Source organism: Platichthys flesus, chromosome 3 (assembly GCF_949316205.1).
Source record: "Platichthys flesus chromosome 3, fPlaFle2.1, whole genome shotgun sequence".
Lineage (NCBI taxonomy): Eukaryota > Metazoa > Chordata > Actinopteri > Pleuronectiformes > Pleuronectidae > Platichthys > Platichthys flesus.
The window spans coordinates 1,152,004-1,178,938 of NC_084947.1; the positions used below are offsets into that span (position 1 = coordinate 1,152,004).

Consider the following 26,935-nt stretch of genomic DNA (forward strand, 5'->3'; position numbering starts at 1 on the left):
TCTCGGGTGCAGCTCTGCACATTAGGACTTCCTGCTCTGACCATGTGACTGGGCCTCCCCCACACGGCAGCCGGTGTGATCACTGCATCATGTGGTCGAGTCTTCAGATCAATAATCTCATGTTTGCAGAAACATGATGTTTATCTACATGAAGTAGGGCTCGGAATCTCAGGGTAACTTTCATTACACGATACACGGCTCACGATAATGAAATATATCACGATAATCGATATATTGCAAAACAATCATATAACCAAACATGTGAGTTCGTCCACAGGAAAGAAAAATCACATGCACGAACATCGCTCTCATCATGTTCTGAGTGACAGGTGAACTGAAGAGAGAGAGAGACAATTCTCTTAAAAGACGTCCTTTGGTGTTGTTACCTTTTCACACAAAATAATTCATGTGTGCGTTTAATTTGGTGAAGCTTGATTCAGTTTGTGAGACAGTTGGACCTCAGCAGAGAAAAGATTTGTGTCTGTAGTTTGTGTCTGTAGTTCATATTAACGAATGTCTGTCTCTCATTGAATTAAATGTGTTTGTTTGAATTTGTTAAATGAGACACAGCATCACTGAACGTCACTGCGTCCGTCCGTCTGTCTGTCCATCTGTCTGTCTGTCCATCTGCCTGTCTGTCCCTCTGTCTGTCTGTCCCTCTGTCTGTCCGTCTGCTGAGGCATCCTGTGCTACGAAAACAAGACGACGGCGAGGGGCCCCGGGTGGGGACATTACGGGGGGGGGGGGGGGGGTATGAGGGGACGGGTGTTTACATTTGTCCTCAGGGAGCTGCCCAGAGCAGACGGGAGGAGGAAGACCGTGTTAGGATGAGCAGGAGGCTACAGGACGATTGTTTGTGTGTGTGTGTGTGTATGTGTGTTTGTTGTGTGTGTGAGTGCGCTGAGACAATTGTAGCAGAGTGAGGACATTTACTAGAATCTTTATAAAGATGGAGGACATCTTGAAGTGAGGACATCACTGGGACAGTGTGAAAGTTAGGGCCTTTTCAACGGATGCTAACGTGAAGTCATCTCAGCAAAGTGTCCTCACTCGTGTTGGAGTGAGGACACTGAGGACGTTGTGTTTCAGCCTCCATAAGACACATCTGAAGACACACAAAGTGGGGACATCACAGCAAATGTGCCAAACTGAGGATCATTAAAGTGACGAATTCAGCAAAGTGAGGACATTATGGTGAAGTAAGCAGAGTGGGGACATCGCAGCAAGTGATGAGGTCGTTAAACTACAGGGTCTCTGCAAAGCGAGGACAGTTTGACAAAGTGAGACTGGTTCAGGGACGTGAGGAGGTGAGACACAGCGAGGACAATCTGGTGAAGTGAAGACACCGAGGTACATTGAGGAGATTGTGGTCACACTGCCAAAGTGTTTCAATATCTCAATAAACTGGGACATTTCCAAAAGATTTGAGCATATCTGCAAAATGAGGACATTTTAGGGTTATCAAAGTGTTAATGTGGTCAAATTAGGACGTTTTTAGTAATTTCAGACCAGTACATGTTTGTGGGGACCTTCCGTAAAATGAATAATATTTCGGGAAATTAGACCATTTTGGCCTCATGAGGGCGCTGTGGTAAAAACAAGGGTTACCGGGATGAAGTCCCGTCTTTTAGTCAGTCCACGTCTTCCAGAGACCATGTGAGGGCAACATCCCAGCTTCAGGTTCAGGTCTGATGGTTGTGTTGTGTCTGTGATGGTTGTGTTGTGTCTGTGATGGTTGTGTTGTGTCTGTGATGGTCTGTCAGCAGCAGTGAGGCAGAGTAAGAGAAAGTGTGTGTGTGTTTCTGAGTGTGTACATTCATGCTGGGACATTTGCATACCTGTACGAGCACGTGGCTCAAGCATGAGCGTGCACGGTGGCCGTCGTGTATGAGTGTACACTGGCTCAATGCCTTCACATGTGTAGCTGGGTCTGACTGAGTGTCCGTCTCCCTGTGTGTGTGTGTGTGTGTGTGTGTGTGTCTGGTTGGATAATGAAGTCCAGGTGTGGCTGCGCCTGCTTAAGACACCTGTCACCAATATTTAGTGCCAGAGAAAGCCAGACTGCAAACAGGGCGGGACGAGCTGTTTGCTTATTTTAACAAGGCTGCCTAACTGGACCTGAGGACACGGGATGTACTATGAGCCCTTTCCTAGAAGCTCTGTCTGTCTGTGTGTGTGAGTGTGTGTGTGTGTGTGTGTGTGTGTGTGTGTGTGTGTGTGTGTGTGTGAGTTGCAACCGAAAGCGTTTCCCTGAGATTTGACCTCAAAAGGTTGAAAATTAGTTATTTTATTTTCAGTTTTTTAACACTCTGGTGACGCTGGTTGCAGCTTTTCTCTCTGAACCTGTAAAAGTGACCTTTGGGAATCGAGCCGTGCTCCTTTTGAACGTTGTGCTTTAACGAATTGAACACGTGTACAAGTGTGAAGCCGATAAGATGAACGGTTCTGGAGAAGAGAGAGTCACAGACAGACAGATGTTTGTGGAATTAGTGGATCGATATAAATTAAGTTATTTCCTCTAGAATAATTCTAATATATCATATTTAAGTTTGTGCAAAAGCATCAAACATTCGGAGGGGCAGAAAGATTTGTGTCTATTTGTCAGTAAATTTGAATTAACCTATATGTGCATATGAATTTACAGAATATGTGCATTTATTTCTGTATGAGTAAAGTTTATTTATGTAAAACTATATAGATATGAGTCACAAAGTGTTTTACAGAGCCACATCAAAAATAACCGACAAAATCACAAATGAATAAAATTCTGTGTAACATATAATAATAAATAGATAACTTTAAATCATATTTTAAACGATAGCATCCTCTTTAGCCGCAGCGCTAAAACAACTGCACTAGAATGTTTTTCAGGATGTTTTTACTGGACGATACTTTTACTCCTCAGAGAAACAAACACAAACAAAGATTCCTCGAAACTTCTGTTCAGTTTAGTTTAAAGATAGAAAAACTGAAGTTTCACAGCTGTTTGACAGAATCAGAACTCCAAGATATACATTTATATAGATTATAAAAATCAACCGAATACGTGCATGTGGTTGAGTTGTTTCTGTGGCTTCTCTGGATTCAGGTGTTCAGAGCCTCCGTTCTGCAGAGTTTCCAAATCAAAGGCTTCATTGAGTCTTTTTTTAAAGTTCCCTCCTTTTCCTGTGTCTGTTCATGTTAGCCTTTACATGCAGACATCTACACTTCCTTATAGTCTGAGGCAGACTTCCTATAGCTCAGCCACACAAAGGTCCACCTGTGGAAAGTCCTAGGAAACTTGCCTCGGTCCTTCCAGCACACTGAGGCTTGTTTAACTTTTACACGGGCCCCTCTTCTGTCCAACTCCCGTCTCCAACACCTGTGGCCTCTCAACAGCCCGTCTGTGTCACCCCCCCACCTGCCAGCGCCAGCACGCCGGACGCCGCCAGCACATTCACAAACCTGCCGCTGGCACGCCGCCTCTGGCCCGAGTGTGCCTTGTCTGAGAGAAACGTGCCTCAGCCGTGACAGTGCGTACCGGGTTCCCTGATGCTGTAATCCACAACTTCTTTCTGCTACCAGCGATTGTGGGAACAACTCTAATGCAATTAATAAAATCCTAATGTGAGGCAGGAGCTTTAAGGACACTCAACTAACATGTGACAGACATGAAACTGAAAGAAAACAAATATCTCAGCATGAAAAAGAGAAGCTCGTGAAGATGAAGACGTCAACTTGGGAAGACGATGAGATTCCAGAGCTTCTGGAGATAAGGACCAACGGTCTGAATGTTTGTCACAGTTCCCCGTTGATGAATCTCCTGCTGCTTCTTCACATGTGAAACACAAACTCTGGATCCAGTTTCCGTGAAGTTCTGAAAAACAGCTGACGTGTGTTGGTGCAGTTTTCTGCTGTTTCCTCTGTAGTTCCTTCTGCCTGCATCATCTGGAGTCACCTTGATTTACTGTGAAACATCCTCCTCTGTCTGTGATACAGCAGAAGCTCTTCAGGACCCCCCCCCCCCCTCCCCACCACCTACCCACCAAACCACCTACCCACCAACAACCACAGATATTCAGCGAGGCGAGAGATTTCACAGAGGAGTCAGAGAGGAAATATTACGACCACAAATGTCTTCCTGTGGCATTAAAAAGAAGAGGCCCTCCAGCTTCAGGCCCGTCTGTGGGTTTGGAAGCAGGAGAAGCCTCGATCTGGAACGACATGAAGAAACACCCACACGTCTCAGCAACACACTTTCCTCCACGATTCACCACGAGGGCCTGAACCCGGGTTTCTGACACCACAAGAGGTCATTAGTGGTCGTGAAGTTTCCTCTCGTGCCCTCGAGCCTTTGTTAAACACTCATCACTGGTGCTTCTGGAAACTCAGACTGGTTTCTGGGCCAGACTCCGACAATTAATCCAAACAGTAGCTGCTCAGTGTCGGCTGAAGAAAGACTTTCATCACAAACAGGCAGAATTTGGGTTAAACCATAAGTGAAGCCAATGGGTATACCTGTATTCTCTGAAGTGACCAGTAGAGGGCACCTCCGCTGGTTGTGTCTATGTCAAAGCAGTGCCGTGTCCACGAGGTTAAGAAGGTTACTTCTGTTTTAAGAAAACCAAGATGGCGCTGGAGAAATGTGAAACTTCAGAGGCTTCGAAACAGCAGGTGGTGAAAACGTGTCTATGAACTTCTCGCTTCACACGTTGTGGTTACGTTCAGCATCAAGGATTTGTGCGTGCTACCTTTACACTAACTCCGTAAACACGAATAAACCTCAGTGACAACTTCAAGACGTCTGGAGGAGAAGACGCAGCGTCAGACATTCGTCTTCAGGCCTGGAACAAAGACTCTGGACATCGTCTCCTGTCTCAGTCCACGTCCAGAGTGTGATGAAGCCCAGAGAGAAGCTTCATCACAGCAGCTCCTCCAGACGAACACCTTCACACTTAATTACTTCAACGTGTGCTGAAGCAGTCGTGATGGTTTCAAGACTTAAAAAACACCAATATTCCAAATATATATTGTAATATTTGGAAGTTTTGTGTATTTTTCAGATTGTGCACATGGTTGTTTGTTGGCTCGGGTGAACACCAGCAATGATCTGATTTCTTTGTCCCTCTGATGAACCAGGATGAGGGGGAGGTCGTGGGAGCGATGTGGGGAGTCGGGCGTGGTCCTGCTGGGCTTCCTGACGCTGGCGGTGTCTGTGGGGAACCTGTCCACCAGGGGGCTTCAGGTACACAACTCACTGCTTATCACTGAAAATCATGTTTGACTACTTTGAACAGATTGTGAGACGACGCACAAAATGAGCTGTGAGTTAATCTGGAAACCAAAACTATAAAAACCCGTCGATGTCTCATCAACAAAGTTTTGGTCTAAATGGCTTTCAGTCTTAAACGAGCTGCTCAGAACTTTTTGTCCAACTTCTTTTCAAACAGTGTTGAGTTAGGATTTCCTCACAGGAACCAGATTATCATAATGATCCTAAGACTTCACAGTTAACTGTATATTTTTCTGCAGAGAACTGTTTGATGATTGAAGGTCTTGTACATAACTTTCATTATTAATGACACTTGTGGCTTTTGAGGAAACTCCAATATTTATTGCTGCTTGTATTTGTGTGCTACTGAGCATTTGCCAAAACACTGAGTCTTCAGGTTCGAGTCACATCATCTGGTCACTACCACATTCTTTTGTATTAATGCTGGCTAATAAATAAAAATGCAGTTTCCAAGCAGGGAGCAAAAATGTGATTGATGTCATCGAGTCCAGTCGAGTGATTTTAACCCGACTTCGTGTCGTCTGCACGATGTCAAGCAACAAAAGTGTTTTTCTCCTGAAGTGGTTTTATTTGTCTAAACAAAACTAACTCTGCGTGGCAGCTGGTTCTCTTGAAAGCTTCAGCGGGGGAGGAACCAAATCCTTACAACAATCCACCTGTCAATCTAACGATCACATCGTCTTTGTCATGGATTCGATGTGATGTCATCGTCCAATATTCTCAAAAGAGATCAAACAGCAGAATTAAATCCAGAGACGTGAAATAAAAACATCATAAACTCATGAATCTGAGCTCGGTGACGATTCCCTGTGGAACCTCTTCTCTTTTCAGTCGACTCATCATCTTCTCTCTCTCCCTCGTTCTGTCTCTCTCTCACTTACGCCCTCTGTCTGGTATTTCCAGTGTCTCTCGCCCTCTCGCGCAGCTGCTCTGTCTCACGCCTTTTATAAGGAGCTCAGTGCACATTCCACCGGTCACTGCGATGAACGTGTCCGAGTGACGGGACGCAGCCATCGGCCCGATCCACGCTGCCGCTGCACATCGGGAATGTACGAAGTGTTTGAGCGTCTTCACACGACGGAGCCTCGGACAAAACGCTCTGACGCTCGCACGCTGTCGCTCTATTGGCTGCTGACGCACGGTGCAACCAGAGTACCACAACTATTACTGTTACACAACCAGACACACAACATGCGAGAGTTATTATTGTAATTAGAGATGAAACGATCATCATGGTTCTTATCACAGTTGTCTGAGTTTTTACATAGTTTTGTTAAATGTGTGTTGAAAAAGTACAGACACACAAACTAAAGTTATTTCATGAAGTAATATATTAAAATAAAAAGCTTTAATAAATAGACAATACCAAAACTGTGTGTGTGGTGTTGGTTTTACGGATGTTGTGGGGACCTGCCTCACAAAGTCACATTATGGGACTTGTCATCTTTATGAGGACAAAAAGGTAGAGACATGTCTGTGTGTGTGTGTGTGTGTGTGTGTGTGTGTGTAGGAGGAGGGTGCGGCCTCCAACAGTCTGGAGGAGGAGCTGGAGGTGACCACGTACTGGTGGGGGGAGTGGGCCAAGTGGACCGCCTGCACTCGAACCTGTGGAGGCGGCGTGATGTCACAAGAAAGACACTGCCTCAAACAGAGGTCTGCACGTGCACACACACACACACACACACACACACACACACTTATAGTGTTGTTGTGGTTGTTAATTCTTAAAACATGTTTGTTTTCTGTCCAAAGAAAGAAAGTTGCTGCTGGGAAAGACAACATGACGTGCACAGGAACTGCGAAGAAGTATCACCTCTGCAACACGAAGGTGAGTCACACACTGTAGCTCACTCCTGATTGGCTCCCAGCAGAGGACTGTGGTTGTGGCGGGAAGCTTCCAGGCGTGACAGCATGTGGTCGCCTGGAAGTCAAACCGGGCGAGGCTCAGAAAACCTTTCCCGAACAAATAAACACTGGCAGAGGATTTATTTGTGAACACTCTGTAAACCAGTTTAAATGGTGTCGTGTCTCTGCAGGAGTGTCCGGCCGCTGGGCGGAGCTTCAGAGAGGAGCAGTGCTGGTCCTTCAACTCGCAGCTTTACAGTGGGAGGAGCTTCCAGTGGAAACCTCTGTATCCTGGTAATAACACTCCCATTACCTCCCAGTACCTCCAGAGACACATCGGAGGTCACTGAGTTCTCTGCTGCTCAGCTGCTGAAGCTTTCATTTACAGTTTAAAATGTCTGCTATGATTTTTAACAAGCCATCTACAAACCAATCAGAGTCCAGTATATGTAGGCGTAGCCTACGTAGGAGATGACGACAGGACAAACGTATGTCAGACAAAATTCTTTAGTCCCTAAATTACAAGATCAAATGAAACCATGGATCAAACACATGATGCTTGTCCCAGGTTCAGATCCATAAATCCAATAATCTCTTCCACAAACGCTGCCCTCTTGTGGTCATGACATCATTTATAGCCGTGGTATCGAGGTCCTACCTAAAGAGAACTATAGAACTAAGTGAGATCGTGACCTTTGACCTGCGTTTTCCTCCAGACGACTACGTTCACATCTCCAGTAACCCCTGTGACCTCCACTGCACCACGACCGACGGCCAGCGGCAGCTGATGGTGACGGCTCGAGACGGAACGTCCTGCAAGTACAGCAGCTACCGCGGCGTCTGCGTGGACGGTAAGTGTGAGGTGAGTCCAGCTGCGTCTTTGTTTCTACTGGTTTACTCCCACTCTCAACGCTCAGGTTGGAAGTGATGAAGGGAAATGTTTGATTTCACTGAGGACCTTCGTTATCTGTTTTTTATTGAAATCAAAAAACACTCTGTCGAGAAAGAGAAGTGCACATTTAATTCATGTCCGGTTCATTATGTTCAAAATAATCTGATCTCATAAAACACAATGAACTTGTCTCTATATTGTGTAATAACTGGTCATTTCCACCTGCTCTGCTCTTCTGCTCAGCCAATCGGATGTGACGGAGTTCTGTTTTCCTCCAACACTTTGGACAAGTGCGGCGTCTGTCAGGGCGACGGCAGCAGCTGCAGCAGAGTCAACGGGAACTCGCGCCGCGGAGCCACGACTCTCGGTGAACACCTTTAGAATTATCCTGGGATTCTGAAAATTACAAGGAGAAAACATTCTTTTCATTTGTCAGTTGAGTATGAAAAGTTCAAGTGATGCACAGATTAAATAGGAGAACCAGAGATTAAAGTTCATTCTGGTTTCTGACCATCCAGGTTACTCTTTCATTACTCAAATCCCTGAAGGATCATGGGACATCCAGATCATTGAGAGGAAGAAGTCAGCAGATCTTCTGGGTGAGTTCTTGAATTTAAGTGGAGCTTTCATTTGACCCTGGTCCCTGGACTGGAAACACAATGAGTTCCTGCAATGGTTCCTGATCCCATCTGAACGTTCCTGCAGTGGACACATGTCTTAAGAGTCTTTTGAAAATGGCTAATGTGTCTCTTCCTCCCCAGCTGTGACCGACCAGGCAGGAAACTTCTTCTTCAACGGAGCCTACAAGGTGGACACTCCTCAGAACTTCCACGCTGCCGGCACTGTCTTCAAGTACCGTCGACCCATGGACGTGTACGAGACCGGGATCGAGTACATCGTCGTCAAAGGCCCCATCGATCAGGCCATCAATATCCTGGTACGCCTCAGGTCTCACCTGTCTTCCCCTGTCCTCACTCACCTTCATGTGTACCTTCATCACACGCTGTTCAATGAAGGAAGAGCTGGTTGTGTCTCGTCTTTTCTCTGCTGCTTCGTCTCTTTGTTCTTCATCATAAGAACCAGCAGCCTGAGGACCACGTCTGGATTCATGAACCTGTCTTAACTCAACTTCTTCTCCTCACTCAGGTTTGGAACCAGAACGGACGAATTCCGTACATCACCTACGAATACACCGTCCTGCGGGACTCCCTGCCGCCCATCCCGCCTCCTCCCGTCTACACCGGGTCCGACACCTCAGCTGGTGAGGCCTCGGTGGAGGTGGGGACGCTGCTGTCCCCAAACAGCAGTGTCCATGGGCAGGCGGGCCCTCAGGGCCAGCTGGAGCCGGGGGCCGCAGACGACCAGAAGGTCCAAGAAACCAATGAGGTGTACGAGGAGACGGTGTCCATCGACTGCGACCAAGACGCAGCAGCTGCGCCAAAATTCACAGGTAGAGACCCACGTTGGTAACATATCCCATTCGAGTAGGTTGATAACCTATACTGCAGCCAACCACCAGGGGGCGATCCCCTGAAGGAACAGAAAGGACTCTTCAGCTCCAGTGGTTTATTAGCTGACGAGTGAAAGTGGGTCAGAAGCTTCACCTTCTTCTCGGCTGTTTCTCTGGACGTGTGTGCGATGGCCCTTCACATCTCTGCATTATTCATCATTCAGACACATGAAGAGATCGAGAGCCGATGAAAAATTCAGACATGTGGTGTTTTCTTCCCTTTTTAAAAAACGGCTGCATCGCCAACATGAGTGGTAATGGCTCTCAGCTCGCTCAGCTGACCGCCCAGCCCATTACGTCTCCTCAGCTGGTGGTGGTGGTGGTGGTGGTGGTGGTGCTGGTGGTGGTGGTGGTGCTGGTGGTGGTGGTGGTGGTGGTGGTGGTGCTGGTGGTGGTGGTGGTGCTGGTGCTGGTGGTGGTGGTGGTGGTGGTGGTGCGAGGAGATGTCTCCTCACAGGCTGACGTCACATCACAGACTTCAAAGCTACATCAGACTGAATGATATCAAGCTGTTTCTGATATGAGCAAACATGGAGGCAGAACTCAGAGGACTGATATTAATAATATGAATTGGCGTTAAGGTCTGTTAAGGTGACGATGTGGTTTTGAACGCTCTCTCTCTTCCATCAGAAGGAAACAGCAGTCACACCGGCAGCACTGTGAACCCTGCCGCTGGAGCCCTGGACTCAGGACCCGAGTCCCCGAACCTCATCTGGAGGGTCCTGCTGGACGGGCGGATCAGCCCCGACGAGCTGCTCATCAACATCTCCACCAACCAGCTGCTGACGGAGGGCGGCGGCTTGTTCTCGTCCGAGCTGGGCCCCGGCGAGGTGGACCTGAGCAGCCTGGAGCGAGAGCTCGGTCTGAACGAGACGCTGGAGTTCACTCTGGGCCGAAGACGCAATGACAGCGGGGACACGGTGTCCCAGAACAAAACGGTGCAGAACACAGGGAGGACGTCCAGCCGCTCCAACAGAACCAGGTAATCCAGCAGAACCAGGTTCTCCAGCAGAACCAGGTAATCCAGCAGAACCAGGTTCTCCAACAGAACCAGGTTCTCCAGCAGAACCAGACCCCCCAAACAGCACAAAGATAAGAAGCACATGTAGTTTTCAGATGATGTACAGACGTCCACCGTCAGTTTGGACGCTCAGAAAACAGGTTGGACAACGTGGTTCTCCTCTGAAGACGTCCACAGAGGAGACAGACAGACCTGCAGGGACAGACAGACCGGTGTAAGCAGGTGGTGATACAGTACAGACAGTAGGAGCAGACACACAGACAGACAGGTCAAGCCAGCAGCTCACAGTTATAATTCATGTCACTGCTCTGTGTCCAACACGGCTTCAGAAGGTCTGAGCCAGTAGAACCCCCGACACGCCCTCCAAGGGGAACGTGAGCGACTCTGGGGAGGAACCCATGTGATGAGGTGGAACTCTGAGTTTTCAAACAAACGTCTGGCGGCTGTCGGAGGGAGAGGGACCGGCGTCATGACAAGAATGTGCACACAACTTTTATGTGATGAAAGAAGTGAGAGCGTGGTCTGCTGCGATGGAGACTCAGCTGAGTGAGGACTGGGTGTGAAGTCTCATCGACGTCTGAGGAGAAACACAAACTCCTGACGAGTCTTTACATGAACGAGCTCCAGTCCCACTGAGACGAGGCGGAATTCTTGTATGACACACAAATAAATTCTGCTACAGACACAGTTTTCCTTTCCTTATACAGTGTGTGTGTGTGTGTGTGTGTGTGTGTGTGTGTGTGTGTGTGTGTGTGTGTGTGTGTGTGTCTCTCAGGGGGAATCAGAGGCTCTACCAGAAGAACCTGAAGCTGAGCCCTGCCGACATGTATCGCTGGAAACTTTCCTCTCAGGAGCCCTGCAGCATGACGTGCTCTATAGGTACACACACACACACACACACACACACACACACACACACACACACACACACACACACACACCTTTACTCAATGATTTTACTGGAGTGAATAAACAGTTTTTCATTTTTAAACATCATTAAACTGCTTTAATATAAAACAGTTTAAACAAAGCGAGACAGTAACTTCAACACTTTGATTTCTGCAGCTACCTTGAATATTTTCTATTTCTCTCTTCACAGCACTTTGAGTTTCTTTGTGTTGATCTTTGTGTTGATCTTTGTGTTGATTTTTTGTGTCTCGCGGTGCAGGCGTGTCCAGGTCCTTCGTGTCGTGTGTTCGCTATGACGGCATCGAGGTGCACGACATGTACTGTGACGCTCTGACCCGACCCGAGCCCGTCCACGACTTCTGTATCGGCAGAGAGTGTCAGCCCAGGTAAGCAAAACAAACACTTCATACATTGTACAACACAATCGATGTCTGTCCGTCCTGGGAGACGGGTCCTCACATGTGTCTCTGAGGTTTCTATGTATTGTACCTGTTAAAAGGGTTTTAGTAGTTTGTCCTGACTCTTGTTGAGGGTGAAGGACAGAGGATGTCTCACCCTGTTAAAGCCCTATGAGGCGAATTGTGATTTGTGAATATGGGCTATACAAATCAAATGTGATTGATTGATTGATTGATTGATTGATTGATTGATTGATTGTATGTAGTATGTGGTAAAAGCTTGTGCTGACCTCGTGTCCAGGTGGGAGGCGAGCAGCTGGAGCGAGTGCTCCAGGACGTGTGGCGAGGGATTCCAGTTCCGGCAGGTCCGCTGCTGGAAGATGCTGTCGCCGGGCCTGGACAGCTCGGTGTACAGCGACCTCTGCACCATGGCCGACCTGGAGCGACCCGTGGAGAGACGGGCCTGCAAGAGCCCGGCCTGCGGGCCCCAGTGGGAGGTGGCCGAGTGGACGGAGGTAGGAGAGCAAGCCACAGGAGACGCTCCTCTTCGGACTGGTTTGACTTTCTCCACTTTTTAATGTATTGAAATGTTTTGCTCATTAAAATCTTGAACGGTCTCGTTGTGCGTCCTCGTCCCAGTGTCCTGCAAAGTGCGGCCTCAAAGCCCAGGTGACCCGGGACGTCCGCTGCACCGATGACCCCAGATCATGTGACCCGATGACCAGACCAGCCAGCGTCAAGAACTGCACTGGTCCGCCCTGTGAACGCCACTGGACCGTGTCCGAGTGGGGACCCGTGAGTTCCTTCACTCTGTGTCTGCGCTCTGTAATCTGATCTGAGAATCGAGATCATTACTTACAGATATAAATAATAGGAACTTGTTACTGTCGACCCAGATATAAATATTGTTTTCTCTGCCGTTAAAATCACAGACAGTGAAGAAAAGTCCATCTGGTTGATTTAAGGTTTATTCTTAGAATAACTCTTATTTCCTGTGTCTGAGTCGTTCATGAAAGAAGATAAATTCCTCACGTTTGAAACAGGTTTTCCTTCGTCTCATGTTTTGATTGATGGCTCACCTGTCCTCAGCCGTCGAACACACTGTGTGAATTTGTGTCTTTAATCGGTGTCGTACAGGCAAATGTAGTTTCTGATGATTTTCCATTCAAAGTCCACGTCTGGAAACTTTCACGTCTAATTTACGACCGTCCAGTCGAACCTGGAAAAAGCCGGCGGGAGCTCGAACAGCCGAGAAATGTTCCTGTGAAATACGGCTCCCAGTGCAACAGCTAATGTTGGGTCAGGCATATTTATTATTATTTACACACTGTGAGTGTTTCTAGTTTACTGGGATTTACTGGTTTATGATGTCCAGCTGTGCAGTCGAACAGAACCAGTGAAACATCCTCTGCAGTAAATCTGTGGTTTTATTGACTCATTTAATTTCCTCTCGTGTTTGATGAGTTGTTTAAAACAGTTTTTAAACAGAAACACAAACATCTGCTTCTTAAAACGCTGCCAGTTCCCACATGTTTGATTTTATTTTGAAGGGTCAATTCAAATAAATTCCCCTTTTTCATTAATGTTGTCAGATAGTTTTATTCTTCATTATGATTTAATAATCCTGAGTTCTTTTCTTAATATTTATTAATCGCAGATTTATGCTGCCTCCACGCAAACACACTCTTCAGTTTCATTTTTCGATAAAAGCACAATGAACAACAGTTTGTATATTTTCTCAACGACAGTAAGATGACGAGTGCTTGCACAGGGAATCGAACCTGTGACGTGAGGCTGTTTCCTCACACGTGTCACTCTGACCTGATCTGACTTCACATGTTGGACTGAGCTGTTTCCTGTGAATCACGCACTCTGACCTTTGCCCTCCTGTCACGCAGTGCTCGGGGTCGTGTGGCCAGGGGAAGACGATGCGTCACGTGTACTGTAAGGCCGGGGACGGGCGCGTGGTCCCGGAGAACCAGTGCTCTGCGGAGAACAAGCCACTGGCCATCCACCCCTGTGGAGAGAGGGACTGTGCCCCCCACTGGCTGAGCCAGGACTGGGAGAGGGTGAGACCACGTTCCTCAGGAGCTAACCCTGATCCCTGATCAGTCACTGATCCACGTTCACTATGAGTGAACCTTCTTGTTTTGTATTCTGAAATGAAGGGAGACATGATTGTGTTTCTTGTCCCGACCGACAGTGCAACACAACCTGTGGGCGTGGCGTGAAGCGGAGGACGCTCATGTGCGTCGGCATCAGTGGAGGAAAGTTCCAGATCTTCGAGGAGGAGGCGTGCGGAGGCAGCGAGAAGCCGGAGGAGGAGAACACCTGCTTCGAGAGGCCGTGCTTCAAGTGGTACACCACCCCCTGGTCGGAGGTGAGCACCACACTGGGTCAGCCTCACTGGGACCATCCCAGTATCCAGGGTTCCCCAGTTCCCTGTGTTCACTTTAACATTCACCCTCCTGTGGATTTAGATTAGATTCAACTTTATTGTCATTACACATTTCAAGTACTAATACAATGAAATGCAGTTTAGCGTCTAACCAGAAGTACAAAAAAAGTTAAAGTGCAGAGTATTGTGTGTATTTAAAATGGAATGTAAATAAATAAGATATGTACAGTAGCAAATATATATGGAATAGTACAGTATTAACAGGTATTGTATGACATAAGAACTATGAGTTAGAAATATCATCCAGGTTTTATTATTGGACCAATAATCATGAGTTGGTCTGTTACACTGAGAGACATGAGGCCGGGGAACCGGAGAACCCACAACAGCCTGAGGAACACCGGACCATGGGAAGACACACGTGTAGAACTTTGTCATTGTGTGTCAAATACAGTAAATCTGGGGAACATACAACACAGGGAACACAGCCGTGTGTGAACAGGGGACCAGACGAACATACGTTATTATTATGATTATGTGATGGGTTATGTGAACAGTCTTTGTTAATCATTCCAGTTTTTTACTGTAGTGAAAACCCTTCTCATCAATCTTTTTATTTCATCTATTTATTTATTTGTTTGACCTTTGGAGCTGTGTGTGTTGTGTAATGTCTGTGTGTTGTGTAACGTCTGTGTGTTGTGCGTCTCCTCAGTGCACGAAGACGTGTGGCGTGGGCGTGAGGATGCGGGACGTGAAGTGTTACCAGGGCCGGGAGCTGGTCCGGGGCTGCGACCCCCTCACCAGGCCGGTGGCCAAACAGACGTGCACGCTGCAGGCCTGCCCCACCGAGCCGCCAGGTAACCACCTGTCTGTCCTCTCTCAGCAGACACGTCTCCGTCCCTGGTCTCTGGTCTCACACTGGAATCAGGTGATCTTGTAATAAAGGATTTAAAGTCTCACTGGGAGGAACCAGGGCTGTGAAGCTTCTCTTCACGTCCTCAAGGTCGTTGGAGGATCAAGTGAATTAGAGTCTGAAAGTTCCAGAAACACAATCTGTTAATAAAGACTCACAAGGTCACCGTGACCTTTGACCACTGAAATATAATCTGTCTAATTTAATTCCATAATGACAGACTTGAGATATCAAGAGGCCAAAAGCATGTTTTGTGAGGTCACAGTGACCTTTGACCTTCAACAACCAAAGACAGATCAATTCATCCTTGACTTCGACTCAACGCTGTCATTGAAATGAAGCCAAAATATCTACGAACAGCGCCACCTGGGGGTTTAACCTCATTTTGAAGTCATTTGTGTTTGAGCCACAGCATCGACCTGCCGATGATACGTCGACCAATCAGGAGTCCGTCTCAGCTGTCAATCATCACGTCTCAGCCTGTTTTTAAATCATCAAATAAAAATCAAACCAAACTGATCAGAAACACAAACATCAGTGAGATAAGAACTGAGAAATGTCTGAAGTTGAAAGTGAAAGTTGTCTTTGTTTTCTTATGATAAAAGTGTGATTCTTGATTTGTTTTAGTTTCTTCAACGGGGGGGGGGGGGGGGGGGGGGGGAGCAGCCTGGTTCAGGTTCCATGTTTTCTAAGAGGACTTTGATTTGGCAGATGAGAGCTGCCAGGACCGGCCCTCCACCAACTGCCTGCTGGCCCTGAAGGTGAACCTGTGCAGCCACTGGTACTACAGCAAGGCCTGCTGCCACTCGTGCCGCGCCGTGCGCCCTCCGCCCTCCTAGTCCCGGACGCCTCCCTCCACCCGCCTGGGTCTGCTCCTGCAGGAGGTTACTGTGAATAACGAGGAGGAGGAGGAGGAGGAGCTGGAAGTGACACAGAACTTCCTCCAATAACTCTGGATTCATCTCTTTGATAGTTTAAATGATCCAACTTGAAATCTGCTCATCAGTCATTTCATGAATCAGCTGCAAAAACACAGTTTCTCTTTTTCACGTCTTTTTCTAGATTATTTTCCAAACACGTTTGATTTGGACTAAAAGGATTAAAGAGTCACGAGGAACAACTCTTCATCGCTCTCTTGTAATTATATTGGTAAAATATATATATTTTTCTATTTGACTACTTGAAAATGAATTGGAAACGACACCAAATATTAATTCGTGAATCATTTATTATTATATTTCTTCTCTATGGTTTCATTCTGTTCCGCTGACGTGATAAATTCATCAGACGTGAACAAACTGAACATCGTCTTAGAAATGATTCTGAAAATGACTTTTACTGAGAAACTCTTCCTCCAACTGTCGAGTCGATTAAAAGATCTATTAAATTATTTCTGAATATACTGCATGACTAGAATATTTAATACAGAAATCTTATTTAATTGTGTTTCAGTCCGGCACGGCCCAACAGGAAGTTCAAAAGAGAAAAGCGAACGCACATTTCCGTGGCCTGGCGCCGTGCCGTCACGCCTGCAGGACGTGGACCAGCGTATTTATTAGTCATAGCACATTTTCATTTATCGTGACGCTGCTGATGCCAGCGATGGTTATTCATCGGTTCAGCTGAAGCCAGTTGTGTGTTTGTGTTCTGTGTGCGTGACGGAGGAGCAGCACAGGCAGAAAGAGTCCTGACACTTGAAGTCATGTATTCAGACGTGTACATGTAAGTCTCGTGTGTAACTATTGTGTGTTTTTATATACCTGATACCTCTTTGTACAAAACTCAAGTATGCAGATTGTGTACTGTTGATAATGAACTGAAGTGTTCCTGGTACTGACGTGTATTTCAATTAAACAGTTTCAATGAGTGTCTCTGTGGTTTTCAATGGGAACTGATGGAACGTTGCTTCTTCAGTTGGATCAGTTTCATCTCAACATAACACATGTTGGATGTTTCTTTAGCTTTTTTGATATTTCTAAAATTTAGCACTTGATAATCCAGAAATCTTTAATTACATCTTTAATTCCTTTATCCTCTTGTCTCCTCGTAGATTGAAGTAAATCCTCTAATGACAGTTTACACACAAGCTGTGACCTCACAGGTGAAAGAACAGGTCCTGGTTCAGTTTGATCTGGTGTCTCTTGGTAAATCCTGGTTTGTTAAACACACAGTTTGGTTTTTGAAGACGTGAACAGAGGGACGAAGGAAGCTGCGTTCAACACTTTTATTCTGTAGGTTAACGAGACGCAGTCACATGACACAGCTCTGCGTCCGGACGCTCTCTTACAAACTTGACAAAGTGAAAGAGACACAATCATTGTGTTGTGCGCTTGTTCATCGTCTCACACACTTTGACTCAAAAAACACTGAAATCACAAATATCACATGACAGGAAGAAGATGGCCGACCAGGAGAAGCAACTCCTGTTTTATAGCAGCAAATAGTTTTATCCGAAATGTTCAAGTGACTGCCTCATTTCACGATGGAGTGATGACCTCTGACCTCTGACCTCTGACCCGGACGGACTGTCATCGTTCAGGAGACGTCAGGTCGTTGCTCCAAAGCCCTTTGAACTGTTTCCTGTCGGCAGACGAGCCTGAACTCAGCTGCTTCACCGACTCAGGTCAGAAAACTCAAAACGCACAAATCACGATCTGACAAATCTACACAAGTGAACACAAACGTGGGTTCGACCAGAGGATCTGTGTGTGTGTGTGGGGGGGGGGGGGACCTTTAACTTTTATAAGTTTTCACTCAAACATCATAATCAAACCAGACTTTATACCACACGTTGCTTCTTGTATTAAAAACCTAAAGATCAGATGATTTGTTATTTTATTCCTTAATGTCAGATTTATAAATGTTTTAATTCTTAAGACAGGAAAACAACTCAAACTCTTTCAAAGACCAAAGTTTCCAAATTAAACTCAGTATTTTAAACAAAAGGTTTGATTTCTCTACATTTCATCGCCTCCTTCATTTCATTTTCCTTATTTTGACACTAAACATTTAACAAAGAGCAAAAATGCTCCTGAAAGTCAGAAGAAGTCAAGATAAATTCAACAATCAATCAAACTTCTTCTTTCTGTCTTCAAACTAGCAACTTGTTCACAGAAGATATTAACGAGGTCATGATTATTGAAGCAAATGGACTGAGAAGGTTTTTATCTCCTTCGCCTTCACAGGGGTTTTCTTTTTACAGAAGATCCACTGTGGGTCCTGTGTTATTATTCTTCATTGTTTATTTGCATTATAAAAATGCGATAGTTAAAAAAAGTCTTAGTTTGTGTTGAGTGAATAAATGTGAAATGTTAATAGACACTTTACAGTCGCTGCTGCACAAACTCCATCACATCTTTTCTGCACATCAACGTTTACATGGACTAAAATAATCTGACTTTATTCTGAATGAGACAATTGTGTTTTCAAGCAGTTGGTAAATGTTGTTGGTTGTTGTCGCACAATCCGGTGGAAGCACCAACAGGACGTTATAATGAGAACAACAACAACCACATTTCTGAGTTAGATTATTGTTTATTCTGAGTTATGACCTTATTCCGGTTTAGTTGATCAGATCTTTCTGTTTATTCTGATTCAGACTATTGTCTTAACCGGGTAAGTCTGAATATTGGTGTCCATGTAAACATGTCTGGAGTCGTTTCCGTTGAACCACAGTGAGGTTGTGTAGTAACGTTAAGTCACTGCAGCAGAACCAAGGTACAGAACGTTGAACTGGGTCATCAGCTGGGACAGTTACACCCGTCTACTGGAAATGAGAGCTTCTTGTGAGAGAGGATAAACTGTGAAGACAAAACTTCAGCTTTTTTCTTCTTCCCCAAAACCCTTTGGAGATTAACTTTTCTTTATAATCCCATGAAAATCTTGTTTGTACCTGATTGATTCCCCCCCCCCCCGTGTGATGCATTCAACCAACAAAACAATAAAATCTGTGTTAACTTCACTGACAAAAGCTCAAATTGTTAATTTTCTGTTTTATATTTCCACAAACACACATATTGGTAATTTACTTGACTAAAGCTAAAACACAGAATGATGCTCAAAACTGACAAAAATCTATCCGTTCAAGTTTGTCAGAAACATTTTGTGTTCGGGTTCGTATCAGAGGTGTGGACCTCCAACATGGCTGCCACGTGAAAGCCCTCAGGTCAGTGTCGGTGCTGCAGCCACAGCACGGTGCAACTGACGAAGTTCGTTTGTCCGCAGGCCAGCAGGGGGCGCTGCTCTACACGTCGGTGCTGACGCTGTGGGTGACCACCTCCCTCATGGTGACGGAGCGGATGAGGTTCAGCTTCTGGTAGAAACTGGCCAGATCCACGGGCAGGTCCAGGTCCTGCTGCTGCACAGTCCTGTAGCTGACCCCCCGCCCCCCCCCGCCGCACAGCCTCTCCGGGTGCTGCAGGTAGAAGGGCAGCGAGCAGCGGGCGCAGGACGGGCAGAAGGCGTGCGAGCGCTGGCACCTGCGCGGCGGGGGGGTCGGGGAGTAGCCGACCGGCCCATTGGGCTCGGTGAGGAATGTGGGGGGGTAGGTCTCGTGCTCGTCGCTGTAGTGCTCCGGCGTCGGGGGGGTAGGAGGAGCTGTCAGAGCCAGGGGGCGGCACGGCGACATGCTGGAGAGTTCCGGTTCCTCCTCCTCCCCCTTCTCAGACTCCTCCCTCTTACAGCAGTAATACTGGTGCAGTGAAACACAAGAGAAAAATACCAGGGTGAGTCACTGTCCAAACTTTTAACGTGTTTTACTAATGCTAATGCGAATCTACTACGTACTAACGTGGCTCCTACGTGCTAACGTGACTCCTACGTGCTAACGTGACTCCTACGTGCTAACGTGGTTCCCACGTACTAACGTGACTCCTACGTGCTAACGTGGCTCCTACGTGCTAACGTGGTTCCTACGTACTAACGTGGCTCCTATGTGCTAACGTGGCTCCTACGTGCTAACGTGGCTCGTACGTGCTAACGTGGTTCCTACGTACTAACGTGACTCCTATGTGCTAACGTGGCTCCTATGTGCTAACGTGGTTCCTACGTACTAACATGACTCCTACGTACTAACGTGGTTCCTACGTACTAACGTGACTCCTACGTGCTAACGTGGCTCCTACGTGCTAACGTGGCTCCTAGGTGCTAACGTGATTCCTACATATTAACGTGACTCCTACGTGCTAACGTGACTCCTACGTAAGAGTCAGCTTCAAGATTAATAACAATTTCAACTCAGTGAGGATACTTCTACATTTCCGGAGTTATGAACAGGGTTTGAACTTGTTTCTTAAAGAGACAGTCCTTCTGATTCCGGAAGCCATCGATCCTCAGGAACCTTTAGGTCACGCTTCAGTTCCTGAGTTGGTCTTACGATTCAGAAAACTAAACTAATTGTTTCCACATCAGTAACTTATCTGATGTAGATTCTCCTCAGATCGGGTCAAACCTACGACATTCACCTTCCTCTCAGAATGAAGTGCAACAACTTTCCTCACTTTCAATTTATTTCTCTTTTCCAGTGCTGTGGTTGGTTTGTTCCGTGTGTTCAGCTCTTCCACTGGGAGCCTGTTAGCAGTTACATCAGTTAGCCTGTCCACTTGTAGCGTTAAATCTGACACGACACACCAACAACAGACTGGTTTCTTTGATGAAGTTGTGACTTTCCTGTCCGACACTATAGAAAATGATTTATAGACCCTCTGATGGTGTCGATATAACCAGTGATCCAAGCGAGACGCTCATGGGACACGAGGAAGACATTTCAACAACGTCAGAAACTAAGCTCACATCAAGCAGACGTGTTCCTTAACGGCCGTCCCAACACGAGAGACACGTGGATGCATGGTCACGTCTTCATGATGCAGAGCCAATGAGCTTTAATCCAACACAACCAGCATCAGAAGTTCTGAGTCATGCAGATGGAGAAGTGAGTGGCACCAACTCCCATTTCATGGATGAGAATCTGTGGAACGTGAACTGAAGAGTGAAACAGTCGTACCTGTAACCTACATAGACACAGTACAGCCACGATGGTCAGTAAGATGACTGTAGCCAGAATTCCTCCTGCGATGACCACTGTCCCGGCTGACATTCGAAATCCTCTCCATCAACAGCCTGCAGGCAGGAGGAGGAGGAGGGGGGGGGGGGGGGCAGAAGAAGAGATGAAAGTGGAAATGGACCAAAAGGAGAGATGAGAACAAGGCAGGACGAGTGAGAGAGAGGATAAGGAAAGGAGATTAAGAGGAAAGAGAGAAACGGAGGAAATGGGAACAGATGGAGAGGATGATAATGAAGGGGGGGGGGGGGGTCAAGGAGAAAGTTAAGATGGAGGAAGGTTGAGAGGAGGCAGGAAGGAAGAGAGAGATACAAAAAATAAAGCCCAAATATCTCTGTAATGGATTAATAATCAAATAACTCGCTTTCTGTGGATTCTCCAGAACTTTCCAGGAGAATAACTCGACTCCAGTTCGAAACTCAGGAGAGGAAACTGAAGAGAAAAACTTATGACAGACCTCGAGCTTTAGCATTTCTCCGGCTAACTGGATTCCATTAAACACTTTGCATTTGTTAGTCGCGGGTGTTCAGCTGAGTGCTCCCACAGCAACCTGACAATTAAACAATGAGGCAGCAAGCAGAGCGCTAAACTCCACCGACACCCATCCACTCTCCGGCCTGCAGCCCCCAGGTCTGTTCACCAGGTTTCATTCTCCCGCACATTTAAAAATAAAAACAAGGATCTGTCTCGTGGTTAAAAGCTGCCTTCTGCACTTTCACCACCGATAAACCATCTAAAGTAAAAAGGGACGCGACCCGTGAGTTTTTAGAGAATCTGCGGGAAACTTTGTGAGAGCTGTCACAGAACGACGGCCTTGGGGGGGGGAGCGGAAAAAGCCTCCAGCATTAAAAACAATCCTCATACTGTAATATTTATCAGTCTCTGGAAGGTTTGTGACGAGGAGGAGGAAAAAGACGAGATGAGGACGAGAGCGAGGAAGGTGACGCCAGCTTCTTCTTGTCAGGGCAAGAAATCTGTTTGTAATCTGCTTCAAATTACATCAGGCTGAGACTTCATGTGTTTTATTATTCACTTCGGCTTCATGTTTAATGCAGCAAATCTGCTCCCGGATCAGAATTAAGTGTGCATTAGTCGATGAAGAGAAAAACTAAAACACTGAAGGGACACAAGGAAATATTCCTCAAGCTTTAATGTGACGGCAGATAGAAATTTAACAGGATTCCCTGGAGGCCTCGGCAGCGTCGGGCTCAACAGTCACGTGAACTCACTCTTCCATGATTGAAGATTTAAATATGAGAAGCTAATATTTAACTCCTGCTCATGTTTTAAACACGAAAACAGAAAGAAAAGCAGAATTGAATGAACCGGGTCAGAGGAGCCATCAGCTCATTTCCTTCCTGTGTGGGCGTGGCGAGGGACAGTGAGGCGTCGTGTCATTGGACGGTGGCACTGTGACACGTTCCGGCCAAGACGCCGTCAGACATCCTACGAACAGCAGAGGGCGCCGACTGTAAGAAACTCAGCTTCACGTTCGGACTCGGTAAGAGACTGAGACTCTGCAGACGAGACATCAGGTGAAGTTTGTGAGCTGCTGATCTGAAGCTTCCAGTTTGGATATTCTGTCCCGCTCCATCTAGGGTTGGGCACTGAAGTCCAGAGCCAATCAGAGACCAGTTCCTACACGGCCAGTTACAACTGGACCAAATCATTTCTCTGGCTGAGCTCTGCACTGGAATACACAGGAAACTTCCCTGTTAGGACCCTGTCCAGACGTGTGGTCAGGTTTTACTGGGATGGATGTGTTGGATATAGAGGAAGATGATTGGTTGTTGAGGGAAAGGTTTGAGGAGCAGATGTGTCTGGTTGGCTGGTGAAGGACAGACTCAGAGTCTGGGTTCAGTCTCAGGCATCTTTTCACCCAGGCTTATTACAGGATGGAACCTAGAGTGAGAGATGAGAGGTGTGCACCAAGGGAGAAGAGGAGGGTGAGGGTCAAGGGCTGGGATGGGGAAAGTGGGGATGAAGAGTTTTTGGTGATGTAGGGATGAGGATGATAAAGGGATGTGGGTAAGGATGAGGGAGATGAGGATGAAGAAGATTAGAGGTCGTAGAGATGAGGATGAAAAAGATGAGAGGATGTGGGGATGAGGAGGAAGAAGATGAGAGGATGTGGGGATGAGGAGGAAGAAGATGAGAGGATGTGGGGATGAGGAGGAAGAAGATGAGAGGATGTGGGGATGAGGAGGAAGAAGATGAGAGGATGTGGAGATGAGGATGAAGAAGATGAGAGGATGTGGGGATGAGGAGGAAGGGAATGAGAGGATGTGGGGATGAGGAGGAAGAAGATGAGAGGATGTGGGGATGAGGAGGAAGAAGATGAGAGGATGTGGGGATGAGGAGGAAGAAGATGAGAGGATGTGGGGATGAGGAGGATGCAGATGAAGGCTTGTGTGTAGGGATGATGGACGTGAGGATGATGAAGGTGAGGTGATGTAGGGATGAGCAGAGCGAGGCATGATGAAGAAGGACGATTGGATGAAGTGGAGGGAAAGGGTGACTTGATGAAACAGAGACAAACGGAGCGTGACCAGGGATGTGTCAGCTTCACATGTGATTGGCGTGTGATTGACGTGTGATTGGCGTGTGATTGACGTGTGGCTCTGCTCTTGATCTTAAGTTAACCAGGTAGCTTCATCTTAACACACGTCCGGTTACACGTCACTCTAGAGACGACTCTCTCTCCACGTGGCTCAGTTAGCACGTAGCGTTAGCATGTAGTTAGCATGTAGCCAGAAGCTACAAAGATCATTAATACAAACTGTTCAGTAGAGGACGGAACACGAAGAATCAGAGGCTCCGTGTTCCACATGTGAGTTACATGTCAGTTACATGTTATAGCTGCAGCAGCTGGAACTGACTGTGGGTCAGTTTCACTCTCGTCTCATCAGCAGCCTGAGCAGCACCTGCTAATGAACCGGGTTCCCATAGTGATGACATCAGCACGGCCAGTCGTTTACACACACACAGAGACACACACATACTCACCCACACCCACACATACACACACTCACCCACACACGCTCACACTCACACAACCACTCAAGCATCAGACACACACACACACACAACCACTCACACACACACACACACACATACACACACATACACAAACACACACACACACACACACACACACACTCACCCACACCCACACACACATACACATACACGTACACATACACACACACACACACAAACACACACTCACACACACGCTCACACACACACACACACACTCAAGCATCAGACAAACACACACACACCCACACACCCACACACCCTAATTTAATTTATCAAACTGGCAGCTTTTATTTTAAACTTGTTTTATGTAAATATGATTTTCAATCATCAGAAGTACACACTTTACACATAGGTTGTGTGCATAGTGTGAGTCTGGTCTGGATTAGCAACACACTCATGTTGGATATTTTCAAAGCAATATGAATATTTTTAGACTCATATTGAAACTACTTTTTGAAAATAAATAATTGAAAAGACTCAGTTTCTCTTCACAGATATAAAGATTCTCTGAGTGATGCTGAGAGTTCGAACAACGTCTGGACTCATGACTTCAATATGAATAAAATAAATGAATTGAATAATTAGACAAATAATTAATTGGTACCAGGACAAAATTGATACTCAGTGTTACATGTGAGGACAGAAACGTGACACTGGAACATACAAACACAACGTATGAAGCATGTGAGCAGGATCATAACTGCACAGTCTGAGCGGTTCCTCACTGAGAAACTTCGAGCGTAAAAGTTGCAGAACCCAAAGTGACAACAGAAGAATCAGGGCGGACTTTTCAATCATTCAATTTTCAATGTATGAGCTAATTACTGAACGTGGCTGCTGTTGGTTTCAGTGGAATAATCAGATGAATTAATATATCACACCTTTACGCATTTAACAAATTCTAGAGAGTTTCCAGCACCAAGGTTTAATCCTGGCTCCAAATTAGGATCCCAGTTTAACCACAGGATCCCAGTACACAAAGAGCTGGATCATCTCACCCATCACATCAGTATCGTGCCATGGTGTCTCCCGCGGCTCCTGGTCAGCTCGGGGTGCCCCCCACCCCCCCTCGGGAGCAGCGGGTCGGGTTTCAGCTGAGGGAGGTGGAACCCGGCGTGGAGCTGTGACCGCAGCGGTTTACATCCACACGCATCTGAGCCGAGCTCCTCCGGAACTTCTCCACCTGATGGAGGAGAGGAGCTCAGGCGCTCAGGTTCCCATCCACAGCTCCTGTCTCCTGCAAGAAGCCGTTAGGAGGTCGAGAAGGTCCAGGTATTTCCTCCGGAGCTCCAGGTCGCTTCTCTTTTGCTCTTTGGCCAAACCGCAGAAACCGGATCCTCACGCACGGTGACTCCCGCACGAGAAGCTCGGCTCCGCTTTGTAATTAATTTGTAATTCTCTTCCGCGCGCCGCGGCCGCTCTCACTCTGTGCGCGCTCCCGCAGCAGTGCGCTCAATCCCGATGTGACCGCGCTTCACAGTAGCGCGCACTGAATAAAAAGCCAATACCTGCAGGATGCGAGTCAATCCTCCAATCACGTTCCAGAGATTTGTATGAATCAATTTGACCTTTCATTAAACCTCAGGCTGGAGTCACGTGATCAGGGACCTGATCTCCAGTTTCCTGAACCTTCATCATGTTGATGTGTTTGCTTCCTCAGGATCAGATACAGGACAACACTGTATCCTTCACTACACCTGTTGAGCTGATCTAGTATCAGTGTGGGTCACTTAACAGAGTGTGATCATACACACCATCTCCTGAGCACCTTTTGTATCTAGACATTAAGGGCGATATCATCACATATGGACCTGAAGAGGCAAGGTGCACAATAACACAACTTTGAACATTATAACGCATTTTTGGGAGGCAAAGGTTCACCACTGATACATCTCGTCAAACCAGCTGTTGACGTTGTGCGACATTTTTCACACTGAGCAACACTTTTGCTCAAAGGGCTTCGAGGTTTGTTTTGTGGGCGTGTCTGAGGCGATGTCCAATCAGCAGTGACGTGTATATAAACTCACCTGATAAAAAAGTCAGTGACCTTCTCAGCGGCCGTATCAGTGTTTAACCCAGATCTGTTCTTCAGTGTTAACTCTCAGCTCTTTAGAGTAATTTGGAGCCGGTTCAACATGATGGACTTGAAGAAGACGGACATGTTGGTTGGTTAGAGATGTGTCAGTAAGATGAGGATGAGCTTACTGCTGGTTGCTCTCCGGCTCCTCTCTCTCCTCCAGCGCTCCACTTAAGCAGCGCCAAGAAAAGACGAGCAAGGCAGAGAAAGAAAAGATTTTATTGTGTGAATTATTTAGAGGTTAAAGCAGGATGAGATTCCACAGACAAGAGCCTGTGATACAGTATTAATGAGTGAAGACATTAGAGGTTATTTCTCCTCTTTTCTGCCACTGATGTGTTTCAACACTTCAACATCCAGATGCTCCCGGAGGAAACAACGAGCAACGAGAAGCAGAAGAGAAGAATATTCAACCCGGAGTCGATCGGCAAAACTTCAGACGCCATCAAACACGACTTTATTTAAAATCAGGAAACAAACAAAATCGGAGATGTGGATGTTTATGATTGATTGCTTGATATGAACAAAAATAAATGATAGTAAGCAGAACCGTTAGTAGACTTTGAGAGAAAGGACTGTTTCACACCTTCAGCCTGAACC

At 46.5% G+C, this 26,935-nt stretch overlaps 2 protein-coding genes across 2 annotated transcripts; one reads left to right on the top strand and one right to left on the bottom strand.

The window, feature by feature from the left end:
• The first annotated feature begins 5,119 nt into the window (after positions 1-5,119).
• Positions 5,120-16,267, top strand: adamtsl2 (ADAMTS-like 2). Its single transcript, XM_062381279.1, has 18 exons — positions 5,120-5,224; positions 6,783-6,925; positions 7,025-7,100; positions 7,309-7,411; positions 7,834-7,979; positions 8,253-8,376; positions 8,528-8,608; positions 8,771-8,946; positions 9,156-9,459; positions 10,153-10,501; positions 11,316-11,419; positions 11,709-11,835; positions 12,149-12,362; positions 12,487-12,642; positions 13,746-13,916; positions 14,051-14,227; positions 14,958-15,102; positions 15,870-16,267. The coding sequence occupies exons 1-18, from the start codon at positions 5,120-5,122 to the stop codon at positions 15,995-15,997; spliced, it is 2,829 nt and encodes a 942-aa protein (XP_062237263.1). The 3' UTR covers positions 15,998-16,267.
• A 2,944-nt stretch (positions 16,268-19,211) lies between these two features.
• Positions 19,212-25,573, bottom strand: LOC133950730 (protein FAM163B). Its single transcript, XM_062384840.1, has 3 exons — positions 25,257-25,573; positions 21,160-21,275; positions 19,212-19,848 (listed from the first exon to the last, which is right to left on the bottom strand). Exons 2-3 carry the CDS (start codon positions 21,250-21,252, stop codon positions 19,402-19,404), a joined length of 540 nt encoding a protein of 179 aa, XP_062240824.1. The 5' UTR covers positions 21,253-21,275; positions 25,257-25,573; the 3' UTR covers positions 19,212-19,401.
• Positions 25,574-26,935: the final 1,362 nt, after the last annotated feature.

Coding starts and splice junctions, on each gene's coding strand:
- LOC133950730 (XM_062384840.1), bottom strand. CDS start 21,252: ATGTCAGCCGGGACAGTGGTCATCGCAGGAGGAATTCTGGCTACAGTC. Junction 19,849..21,159: donor TGTGTCTATGTAGGTTACAG/GTACGACTGTTT, acceptor TCACTGCACCAG/TATTACTGCTGTAAGAGGGA.
- adamtsl2 (XM_062381279.1), top strand. CDS start 5,120: ATGAGGGGGAGGTCGTGGGAGCGATGTGGGGAGTCGGGCGTGGTCCTG. Junction 9,460..10,152: donor AGCTGCGCCAAAATTCACAG/GTAGAGACCCAC, acceptor TTCCATCAGAAG/GAAACAGCAGTCACACCGGC. Junction 10,502..11,315: donor AGCCGCTCCAACAGAACCAG/GTAATCCAGCAG, acceptor TGTGTCTCTCAG/GGGGAATCAGAGGCTCTACC.